This window comes from Molothrus aeneus, chromosome 24 (genome assembly GCF_037042795.1).
Source record: "Molothrus aeneus isolate 106 chromosome 24, BPBGC_Maene_1.0, whole genome shotgun sequence".
NCBI lineage: Eukaryota > Metazoa > Chordata > Aves > Passeriformes > Icteridae > Molothrus > Molothrus aeneus.
Window position 1 is genome coordinate 2,367,284 of NC_089669.1, and position 12,303 is coordinate 2,379,586.

Genomic DNA, 12,303 nt, shown 5'->3' on the forward strand with positions numbered 1-12,303 from the left:
GTGCTCCACGTCACTATTTAATTAGACGTCCCTGATTAACAAAACTTGGCGTTAGGCTTCCTCCTGCCCTCATCTTTCCTGGCTCCGAATCAATGGCTTTGATATGCTAATTAGGGAGTAATTTAATTTCAAAAGGCCGCAATTAACAAGGGTGTTGTGGACATGCTGTAGTTAAGCGGCGTAATCTAATTTGCATTAGTAACAAGCAGGGACTAATTAGAAGCTTAATTAGACACTTAGACGGCTCTTGTGTTTACTTTCTTAATGAGATGGAGTGGGGTTCCTTTTTTTTTTAATCTTTTCAAGAGCACAGCGAGGGAAGCGGGGATGGAGCAGGATGGGGCAGCCGGGCACGTGCTCCAGGATGGAGCAGCAGCCCCGCGGTCCCAGCGCCGGCCTGGCCACCTCCAGCCAGTCCCACACCCACTCTGGGAGGGGTTTTGTATTCCTCGAAGCTTGGAAGGGAATGGGAGAGGTGCCAGGCAGGTGTTGGTGTCTCTGGGAACGTGTGGGGTGGGTGTGGGATCTCCCGTGGGGTTGGGGCAGCTCTGGAGATCAAGGGATGCTTCGGGGGTGACAGGTTTTGGAAATGCAGGTGGGGCTTGCCAGGAGCACAGGAAACGTCCCAGGGCTTCTCATGTTGGAGTCTTCACACTTCCAGGTGCTCTCCAGCTCTCTGAGTGAGCTGATCCAAGGATCCCCCATTTTTTGGGGGGCAGGAGAACCTCGCTGTGGTTCTCAGCAAAGGCTCCTCACTGCCTGCCAGTCCCTGGTGCCCACAAGTGTGGCTGGGCTGGGCTGACACCGAGGCAGGTGAGGAGAGCCAGGGGGTGAAGGTGAAGCACCAGAGGTTGGCTCTTCCCAAAGAAGTTGCTGGGAGCGCGATGAAAGTGGGAGATGAAAGTGCCCAGAGGTGAGATCCCATTAAAGCAGTGCCTGGGCTTAGCCGGTCCCTGGTTCCTTAAATATCTTCTAATTTACAGTAATGCTCCGGATTCCTCTCAGCTCCCCCAGACTTTTATTTTAATCCCCTTTCCACATTTCCATGTGTTTATGTGTTAATTAAAGGGTAAAAAGCCACTCTTGGAGCAGTCCTGGGCTGCTGCTTCTCTCCCAGCGAAGCCTTTTGGGATTAGCAGCCGCTTCCTGAAGCCTCGCGGTGCTGGAGCAGGATGGGCAGGTTGCTCAACTTTTTGTAGCTGGGAGCAGATCCAGTGCCTGGGATCCAGCTTTTCTGAGTCTTCTTCTCCTTCCAGCTGTGCAGAGGAGCATCCTGCAGATTTCTGAGGGCTCTGGGGGGGGTTTGCTGGGTCTGTGCTCCTTTGGGATCCGCTGGTACCCAGGGCCTGCTCCCCTCCATGTCCTGGCCAGGCTGGAGCTGGGAGGAAGGCTCTGGAATAGTGCTTTGGGATTGGGATGACTCTGGAATATTGCTTTGGGACTGGGATGTGGTGGGAGGGCCGGAAACAGCCTCTGGAAGGTCTCAGTGTCAGTTTGTGTGTCACCTGTGCTGTCCCAGCTCGTGGAGAGTTTTCCCAGGGGTGTTTCCCAGTGTTATTCCTCATCCCTCCCTCTTGGCTGATGGTTTAGGAGCTCTTGGAGTTTGTGGCTGGGGACACTCAGGGCAGGGTACCCCACAGTGGCTGGGGATGGGGACTCAAGGACAGGGACAGCAGGGTGGATGGAGGTGACACTGGATCCGTGCGTGGCCCACGAAGGGCAGCCCAAAATTACGGAGCTGCCGAGGATAATGAAAAGTAGGGAAAGCTGCTGAAATTGGTGTTGGGGCAGTGGTTTCTGAGGAGCTCGTGGCGTGGCTGTGGCTGTTCCAGCAAGGTCCTGGGGCTGGGAAATGCCATTGAATTTTCCTGTCCTTGGAATCAGGTGGAGCAGTGGCATCGCTTCGGACAGGTCTGGATGGCCCGAAATTCCTTGGGAGTTTTTTGGGGGGGGAAATCGCTGCTTCATCTGCTCTTGCTGCGCCTAAAATCCCACATCCATTGCTTTGAGCCCACGGTTTTGGCCACCTCCGTGTTCATCCTTCCCTTCTGGAAGGCTCGGTGGCAGTGCCAGGCTCCCTGGCACGGTGTCCCCACGGGAATCGCGGCACACGCGGTGGGAGCCGCGTCCCCAGCCCCTGCTCCAGCCCCTCCCTCCCAGGGAAGCTCCGGGCATCCATCAGCCTGTTAATTGCGCTAATTAGAGAGTGCGGAGGTGTTAATTGGAAAACCCTGGGATGGTGCCTGTTTGCGGGAGGGATGGATGTCAATAAAGCGGGATTGATGACTGGGATGGAGCGTGCTCCGCGCAGGTTAGCGGCGAGTCGGGGGATGTCAAGGAAATGTTACTGCTCAGATGAAGCAATTGTTAATTAAAAGCCGCGGTAATTAATACACCCTCGTTGCCATATGGTCCTGCCGAAGGCAGGGGGATTCGTTGCTCCGTTTGTAATTCTCCGTTTCCTTCCCTTTGTCCTGCGGAAGGTGCGTGGTTGGATAAAAGGGGGGAACAAAAAACGCAGAGCGGTGGTTCAGCGAGTCTGAAATGGTAATTAATGGTAATTAACGATCCATTTGTGCAGCTTCTGTTGCTGTTGCCGTTGGAGGGGGCTCCTCCCTCCCCTTTTAACCAAACCCACCCTTTCCCTCTGGATGTGGGTGTTGTTGGATCTTCCCGCTGACTGTCTGGGCTCCGTCCCTGCCTCTGTGCCTGGGGGAAGGTCTGATCCTGCCGAGCCCCTCTGGATGCCGTGGAGGAGAATCCCTGGAACCCTGCTCGTGTTTGAACTGCGAGGGATGAGCAGCAGGAGCTGGGATGCTGCGGATCCCTCCCGGCTCTGTGCAGGGCTGCACGTGTGCTCTGGCATCGTTCAGCCCAGCTCTGCTCTTCCCACTCATCCCAGATCCGTCCTGGCTGGAAAAGTGCTTGTTCCTAATTTAAATCCACTTTATAACCTCGCAGACACCGGTTTCGTTTTTATCCCCCCCCCCCTTTTTTTTTTTTCTTTAAGGTTTTGAAAAACTTTTTATAGGAATGGAAATATTTCCATTATTATGATGATGACTTTCTTTTATGACTTCCCTCGCAGCGTTGTTGGGATCCCAGACACTCCAGCATCCCAGAGGGGTTTGGGAACGGGAAGTGGAGTTTTACAGGACTTGGAGAGGGAACTCAGCTGGCCCGGTGTCCCCAGCTCCGGGAATCACCCGGGCTGCAGGAATCTGCTCCAGCATCCCGCCTCTGGCAGGGGCTGGAACCACCAGAGCGAGCCCACGGCTCCTCCACCAGCAGAGATTTCCTCCTAATTCCCAACAGTTAAACTCCAGTTTATGCCCAAAGCCAGGAAAGTTTTATATCCTTTCCAAAACTGTCTTTTTTTCTTTTTTTTTTCTTTTTTTTTGGCCTTTTTTAATACTTCCTGTTGTAAGTCTGGATATTCCTGTTCTCCATGTAAAAGTCAAAGCCCTGCTGGAATCCTGATGAGTTTCTGACCCTGGTGATGCCGTTGGAGTGTCGGACACGAAGCGTTCCCCGTGGGGCCTGGTGGATTTCAGAGGGAAAGCGGGAATAGGAACAGCAATAGTTTCATATTTCTGAACTTGAAATCCTTGAGATTCCAAGTGGGGAAGGAAATAATGTAGTTTTAAGGAAAAAAGTGAGGGGTCTATTCCAGATTTTTGCTGCTAAGGCAGCATCCTGTAGGCATCCCATGGTTGGGAAGCTGCTCCAACCAAACCCAAATCCCAGCAATGCCCTTAACCTTGAGCTGTCCCACAGCCACCGGTGTGTCACCCCCAGAGCCCTGGGACAGTGGGAGGGAGCCAGGAGCTCCCCTTGGGAATGGATGTCACTCATATCCCCTGCGGAAATGACTTTTGAAATGCAGATAATCTCCAACATGCAAATGAGCAGCTCACTGCTCGCTGTTTAATATGAATGATCAGCCCCTGAATAGCGATTATTACACGCCACATTTCAGCAATTATGTTGTTCCTGGTTTGTCTCGCTGCCTTTTGGGGTGTGGAGGGGGGAAATAGGGAAGAAAAGAGGGTGGAAAGAGAAAGGGGGGTGGTGTTTTTTCATCCCATCCCTCTGGTTTTGTTCCCGTCTTGTTACGAACTCCGCGAGCGGTGGTGGGTGAGCGCCGAGCCCGTGCTGGTGGGATGGAGGGGTGTGGAAATAAAAACTGCTTTTCCATGGAGGAGAGAGACCCTCACTCCTGGGTGGATTCCGTGCTGCCCCTTTTCTGTTTCAGGGCTGGATGTGGCAGAGACCAGTGCTGGGGTGCGCTGGTCCTGTTTCCTCCAGTGCCAGCCCAAATCCAGGAGTTTCTCCCAGAAAAAGGCACCCTCATCTTCACAGCCACCAACCTGCCACTCATCCAAGCCCACTGAGCAAAAACTGGGAGAAGGGAAAGATTTTCCCACCTCTGTTCCGCTGGGCTCTCATTCCCACATCCCAGCTCTGCCGTTCCTTTGGGTTTCCTCAGCCTGGCGCCTTCTGCCAGGTGGTTTTTCCAGCTGGGAAGTGGTGGTTTGCTGGGAGATGAAGCATTTGGAGGGAATGTTTCGACTTTGTTAGGATTTTTCAGGGTGGAATCCGAGGTGCAGGCTCTCTGCGTCCCGCTCGGGCTTCGGGTGTGCTCTCGCCATGAAATACTTTGGGATTTGGGGAAAACAAACGGATTCCTGGAGCTCTGTGTCTTGCTGGGGCTTCAGGTGTGCTCTCACCACGAAATACTTTGGGATTTGGGGAAAACAAACGGATTCCTGTATTCCTGTAGCTCTGTGTCTTGCACCAGGCTCAGGGAAAGCTGGAACTGTGGGTTTTCCTTAAGGACTGGGTTGCACTTGCTTTGCCTAGGGACGTGCACCGTGTTTGCAGAAGCTCCACATTTTATTTTTTGGGGGCGAACCGAACGCAACCGAAACCCAACGCGGTTTGACCCCCATCCCACCGGGATCTCAGCCCCCATTCTCAGGCTCTTCTCTCCCCTCTCTAGGTCCTGCTAGCGAGTCATGATGGTTGAATCTGCCTCGGAGACGATCCGCTCCACGCCCTCGGCGCAGAACGGGGTGAGCAGCCTGAGCAATCAGCCCGATGGCGGCGGCGGCAGCGGCGGCGGCCCCGGGGGCGGCGGCCGCGACGGAGCCGCCGGAGCCGAGGCCAACGGAGAGATGAGCCCCGTGGAGCTCCTGCACTTCCAGCAGCAGCAGGTAATTCAGGGAAACCTGTTCCTTCAAGCCTGGCTTGCACAGGCAGCGGGTCCTGGATGGGTGTTTGGGGCAACATTGGGTTTTGCCGTGATTTGTGCTTGGGGTTGGGTTGCACCAGGTTTGGCCATTCATGGTTGAGCTGCCCCAAAAACTGGGGGTTTGTCCTCGTCCTACATTCCTTGGGAAGCAGAGCCCATCCATCCAAACCTGTTCCTTCAAGCCTGGCTTGCACAGGCAGCGGGGTTCTGCAAGGATGCGGTTTGGGGACAACATTGGGTTTTGCTGGGATTTGTGCTTGGGGTTGGGTTGCACCAGGTTTGGCCATTCGTGGTTGAGCTGCCCCAAAAATCAGGGGTTTGTCCCTTGTCCTGCATTCCTTGGGAAGCAGAGCCCATCCATCCAAACCTGCTGGTTTTTTCCTGCCTGCTCTGCCCCCCATCAATCCACAGGGCTGAGACACCAAAACCCTTGGCAGTAACACCAGGAGCAGGTCCTGCCTGAGAGGATTTTGGTTTTCCAGGAGCTGGAGCACTCCAGCACTCCTGGAGATTAAACCTCACCCACAGGACACATGTGACAGTGACATTGTGTGCAGCAGCTCTGGATGTGCCCTTGGGGTAGCCCCTGCCACACGTGTCCCCTCTCAGCCCTGGGGACGTGCCTGCAGCTCACCTTTCCAAACAAACTTTGGCAAAAAAACATCAATTTCCCTGCTCGGCTACTAAATAAGGCAATGATCCCTCTCCTCGTACGGAGATCGCCTCCCTGAGCCATAAATTCCAGCGTGAAAGCTGTAAAAAATTGCTGTGTCTGATACTTTAGTAGGGAGTGCTGTAAATCCATTACCTGGATAACAGGCGTTCCGCACGCCGCTAAGCCCCTGTTCCCCGCATCCAAAGGGTAATCATGCGTGTAATGCCGCTGCCAGTGCCCCTCTGAGGAGCTCCCTGCTCTCCCGCCTGGAATTCCAGCGGATAACAGGAGATCCGTGTCCCCCCCCCCCCCAGCCAAAAAGATGCAAATCGTGGCTGTGAAATGGGGGATCTCCTCCAGAAAATCGGGAGTTTCGTCCTTGTGGATGCTCCTGGTGGATGCTGCTGTTTCGTTTCACTCCCGTGGCGTTTCTCCTGGTGGGAAGCTGGCTGCCATGTGGGATTATTAAAGCAGAGGATTTGGTGAACTTCCAAAAACACCAAGTGACACCTCCAGCGACAGCACCTGGGGAAGGGGGAGAACTTATCCCGAGGATTATCCATCCATCTTCCTGCTTCAGGGAGCAAGGCTGAGCACCAGCTGGGGTCAGGAATAAATGTCCCCACAGCGGGAGTTTTGGACAATTAGGTGCTTGATGGAGGCTTTGCTCCATCCCCGCGAGCACCCAGCGTTCTCCCCGGGTTTTTGGATGGCTGGGCTGTTCAGTGTGCTCACTCCCTCACCCTGGAATGGCAGCACTCCATCCTGATTCTCATTGAGCTTTATGAAATCTCCCCAAGAAATCTTGGGAGGCCTGCAGGGGTGGGAGCCCACGTTTCATCCTGGTGTGCCCCAAGCTCTGTGCCTGTGGGGATTTCTGTGCCCAGATTCCATTTGTGCCCAGATTTGACCTTTTCCAGTGCCTGTGACCTCCCTGTTTTTACAAGTGTGAGGCCAGACAGGTCTTGGCAGGGAATTTTTGGGTTAAAGCTGCTCTCCAAGGGTGCTGCCTCGAGGCGGGTGGGATGTTGAGGCCATGGGGGTGCTGTGGGGTGCTCAGGGACCTTTTTTTGGGGTGTCCCTCAACATTCCCTCATCCATCCCAATCCACGCCACTTCCCAGACAGCCTGGAAGGGGAGAACAGGGTGGAAAGGGCATCCTCCTCCCCTTCCTCCCTCCTCCTCCTCCTCTCCCTCCCTCTCCCCACCCCGGGGGCTGGCGCTGGGGTTAAATCCCTGCATTTCAATGCTCGGGATGGGGCTGAAAAGCCTCAATAGCTCACAGCAGCTTTGTGCAGGGGCTGGCAGAGGGGAGAGGTCGCCCGGGGGCAGCCCCTGGCCCGGGACCCCTCCCCTGTCCCCGCTGTTGCTGTGGGAACGTGGAGGGACCTCCGGCACTGCCGGGCTCCAAAGGGATCTGCCAGGCTGGATCCCCCCGGAATTCCTGGAGGAGGAGGAAAAGGGAAAGGAAAAAGGGGAAAGGAGGCATGGGGTGATGGGAATGGCACATCCCTGTGGTGGGGGATCCTCTGGATTTTTAGGAGTGGGAATGAAGCGCTGCTCAGCCACAATTTGGGGTCTTCCAGGGTGGGTTTTTTTGCCGAATTGCTGCAAAGGATTCCAACTTGTAGCCAGCAGCTGGTGTTTGAACCCATGGGGTGCGGAGAGATGGGGTCACTGCAGGTTTGGGGTGCAGGGAATGGAGGGAAAGGATGGGGAAAAAATCCTTGCAGACACAGCAGGAGTTCCCCATGGAGAACCCAAACCCGTGCAAACCTCGTGGAGCAGGAGTGTCCTGGCAGAAGCAAGGGGACAATCCCTGAGTCTGGCACCCCACGGGAGCTCCCTCCAGCTCTAAATCCATGGAAAAGGAGCCAGCTGGAAAATCCAGCTGCTCTGGCGTTGTTTGGGGTTGTTTTATGGCGCAAAAAATACCCAAAAAATTGCGGCGTGCTGCAGACGGACGTCAAAGAAACAGGGAGGAATAAACAAAAATAAGACTTGTTTTGGAGAAGGAGCAAACGGGACTTTTTTGGGAGTTGGGGAAGGGTGTGGAGGGGGAGGAGAGGCACTTTGCTGCCCTGGGAGAGATACCATTCCATAAAACATGTGATCACATCTCAAATATATTGTGTAATCCTCTATTATTAGGGTATTTAAGATAAAAACGAGGCTGGAGCACTTAAGTGAAACTCATCTCTCTCTTCACTTCCCTGATTCATATTTAATATTTCACTGAGGACAAATGCAGGAGCAGTTTTTCCTTTTTTCCCCCCTTTTTTCCCTCCCTTTCCCCCCACTTTTTTCCTCCTTTTTTCCTAATATTGTCCTGTTTTTCCCCCCTTTTTCTCCCCTTTTTTCTGCCTTTTTTTCCCTTTCCCCCTTCTCCCCCTTTTCCCTCATTTCCCCCCCTTTTTCCCCCTTTTTTTCCCCTTTTTTCCCATGGGATGGGATTGTCAGGAGGGTGTTCCTTGTCCTCTTAATTACTGGGGCTGGGTTTAACCCCTTCCCTGTGAGGATTGAGGAGTCAGGAGCAGAGGAATAAAATCCAGGAGCACTGGAGCAGGGTCAGAACAGCTGGGGCTGGGCCACAGACACGGAGCTGGGTGTAAAAAGGGATTTTTTTTTTTTTCATTTTCCTGTGAGGAATTGTGTCATTTTTTTTGCTCATTTGGATCTCTTGGAGCCATTTGGTTCTGGTTAAGCGAGGCCAGGGCTGGGCTGCTGGAAGTGCTCCTCAATATGGCATCATTTACTGTTAATATCCAGCTAAAAATATCCTTGTGTGTTGTTTTAATGGCTCTAATTCTGGAATGTGACGATGTCATTTTTATGAGGTTAGTGTAAAAAATCTTCCCTTTCTTTTTTACCATTTTTTTCAGCCCTTCCCAACCTCTCTCCACCCTCCAAATGGATCAGAGGGAAAAGGGAAGATAAAAATTCCCTTCCTCCCTTTTTCCATGCAGAAGTTCTTGCTTTAATGGAAATTTTCAGGTGTTTTTATTCTTTTTGGAAGGTAAAACACCATATAAAGCTGTGATCCAGGTGGAAAATCCCTCAGATGATTTTAGGCAGCTCTCCCCTGTTGGAATTAAAAACTCCATCCTCATAAAGTGAAATATCTGGTAAATGAGGCACTTTCAGATACCCCAAGCAAGATTTTCCTTTGTCCTGGGATTATTTTGTGTTGATTTTTTGTGGGGGGAGGCTGTGACTCCTCCTTTTCAGATGACCCATGGATGTCTCCATGCTCTCCAAACTTTTTTTAGGAGTTCTTGACCCATTTCTTCCCAATCAGGAGGCCTCAGAGAGGCTCTTCTGGGGCAGGTTTTGAGGAGGAAAAGGCAGGGATGAGGATTAATCCCACATTAATCCAAGGTGTGGTGTGAGGCAGCTCTCCCTGGGCTATTCCAGGGCTGGAGCCAGGTTTGGGTTTTTTTGGGTTTTTTTGGGTGTTTTTTTTTTTGTTTTGTTTTGTTTTGTTTTGGGTTTTTTCGGTTTTTTGGTTTTGGTGGGTTTTTTTGGGGGGTTGGGGTTTTTGGTTTTTTCTGTTTGTTTTTTTGTGGGATTTTTTTGTTTTGTTTTTGTTTTTTGGTTTGGTTTGTTTTTTTCCTGGTGTTTCCCCATGGCAGAAAGGGGAGTTTGTGGTGTTTACCATGGAAAAGGTAAAAATCAGCCAAAATCTGCCCTTGCTGGGGTCTGGAGAAACATCCAGCACATCCAGGGGTGGAGGGGGAAAATTCAGAATAATCCTCAGGTAGGCTGGGTGGGAATTGGAAAATGAGGCTGCTCCCCTGCTGGAGGATGTCTGGATTTGGGAATGGTTCAGAGAATTTGGGGATTTGGGGTCTGAGGGGAGGGATGAGCATCCCTGGGGGGATTCTGGGAGCAGGAAAACCTCCAGTGCTGTGGGAGCAGGTCCTGGCAGGGTGGGATTGGTCCCAGCATGGCTGCGCTGTTCATTGACCCCTTCCCCATCCCAGTGACACCTTCCAACATCTCCCACCTCTCCCTGCAATCCCAGGTGTGTTCCACATCCCAAGGAAGTTCTGAGCCTCCCCCAGCAACATGCAGGTCCCCATCCTCTTCCTCATCCTGGAATGTGCTGCTCTTGGGGAGGGCAGAGCCAAACCACAGCAGCCCTGGCTGTGTCTGAGACAAACTTTTTCTGGGATCTTTTGCAAACTTTTTCTGGGATCTTTTGCAAACTTTTTTCTGGGATCATCTGCAAACTTTTTTCTGGGATCATTTGGTGATCAGAGGGAGTTTGACACAAGCAATTCATTCCCAATTCTGGCTGATGTGCTGATGACTCCTGGATAACACCAGGCATTGGGGTATGTGTTGATTTTTATTTATAAATAATTTTCCCTCTGGTTCACAGAGGTAAAATCCCATCTAAAAATCCCATCTAAAATCCCATCTACTCTCACAGGAAAACTCTTCCTTCTGCTTCCCACCTCCTCAGCCCCAAGGGGAGGCTCTGACTGATGGAAATCTTCACCCCCCCACCACTGGGCTGCTCCTCCTGCCTTGTTGGGCAACAAATGCAGCTGACAGGTGGCTCTGCATCCTGAAATTCCATCCTGGGTGCTCCACATGCTCTGTCCAGGTTTTCATCCCTGTTTGAGGGATCCTGCAACAGATTCCATCGCTGTCTGAGGGACCTGCAGCAGGTTCTATTCCTGTTTAGAGGACCTGCAGCAGGTTCTATTCCTGTTTAAAGGACCTGCAGCAGGTTCCATCCCTGTCTGAGGGACCTGCAGCAGGTTCCATCCCTGTCTGAGGGACCTGCAGCAGGTTCTATTCCTGTTTAGAGGACCTGCAGCAGGTTCTATTCCTGTTTAGAGGACCTGCAGCAGGTTCTATTCCTGTTTAGAGGACCTGCAGCAGGTTTCCATCCCTGTTTAAAGGACCTGCAGCAGGTTCTATTCCTGTTTAGAGGACCTGCAGCAGGTTTCCATCCCTGTCTGCAGCTGAGCCCAGCTCAGGATGGGGAGGGGACAGAGGCAAGGGAGGGAGGGGCAGCTCCAGGCGTTTGCCAGAGAGGCCCCTGTGTGCAATTGTGAGGCCATGTCGGGTTTTTTTTCCCTGTAAATCTTTGTAATTTCGTGCTTCAGAGCACACCAAAGTGAGGGAGCCAGCAGGGAGTGAATTAAATTCCCCCCTGAGAGGCGGCGCGGTGGGGCCGAGCCGCCACCCCGGGCCAGCCAGGCCTTGGGAAGAGAAATTTGAACTTTGGGAAGACAAATTTCAGGAGAAATCCCGTGCAGCACTTTTTGTGTGCTGGAGAAGTTTTGTGCAGCACTTTTTGTGTGCTGGAATTCTGTTCCTGAGGGTTTTCCCCCTTGTGTTTTCCATCCCTTGCTGTGCCGATTTTTGCCAGGCCGGAGCAGGGCCCTGCCCTCGCTGGGTCTCCTCTGTGAGGTGGTGCTTGCAAAAATGGCAGGAATTGCATGTGGAGAAGCCAAATCCATGGAAAACTCTGCTAAAAGACACTTGGAAAAGCAGCTAAAGCTCAGGGATTTGCTGTGGGGATGTGGGATGCAGCTCCAGCACCCATCCTGGTGGGAGCCTCGGGCCTGAGCTGCCATCAAGTGGATTCCTCCACCTTGGCTTTTAACTGGAATTACTGTTTTCATTTCCAAAAGTAATTAAAATATCAGACCTTGAGCTGTCATAACTGTCACAGGGTTCTTGTGCTCGCATTACCGATGCACATCTATCCGTGGTAATAATAGGGAAAATAAAATGCCCTGAAGAAAAAAGAAAACATTGGGGCTGAGGCAGCTTCGGGATCAGGACCATGGGATTTTTCCATCAGTGATTCCCAGCAGTGAATTGTGGTGTTGGTCCTCGAGGATCTGAGTTTTGAGTTGTTTGGATAAAGGAAGTTTGGGAGTTATTGGTTGGGGGTGCTCAGTGGCCATGGGGCAGCTCTGGGTGCACAATCCTGGGACACAACTCTGGTAATTCACCACAGCAATTGAAAATTAGGATCCATTTGCTTATAAAATTCCTCAGGTTTTGATTTTTTTGGGGCTCTTTGGTTCGTGGGATGGTGACAAACACAGCCAAGGGTGCTCAGTGCTGTGTCTGGGTTGTTTGGTTTGGGCCTCATGCTATGAAATTATAATTTTTTTATAAAGTAAGGCTGGGTGTGTTAAACCCTTTGCTCTCAGCTTCCAACTGGAAATTCCCTCTTGTTTTCCACGTGTCCTTGTAGTGCCTGTCCAGCTGTACAGAGTGGGTCAGGTGGATTTTCCACCCCAAAGATGTGGCACAGCTGGGGCATCCTGTGCTCTTCCCAAGAGTTCCCTTGTGCAGAGGGAAATGGGTCCCTGAAATGGGACCTAAAATGCTGGGAATGACTTTTCATGGGTGCTCCATTTGA

General features: G+C 52.1%; 1 protein-coding gene across 1 annotated transcript in view; it reads left to right on the forward strand.

Moving 5' to 3' along the window:
* Positions 1–5,018: 5,018 nt before the first annotated feature.
* The window catches only part of FOXP4 (forkhead box P4), a 38,722-nt gene continuing 31,437 nt past the window's right edge, over positions 5,019–12,303 (forward strand). Inside the window, exon 1 of the mRNA XM_066565238.1 lies at positions 5,019–5,216. Coding sequence (XP_066421335.1) covers positions 5,019–5,216 — 198 coding nt within the window. The remainder of the gene's footprint in view (positions 5,217–12,303) is intronic.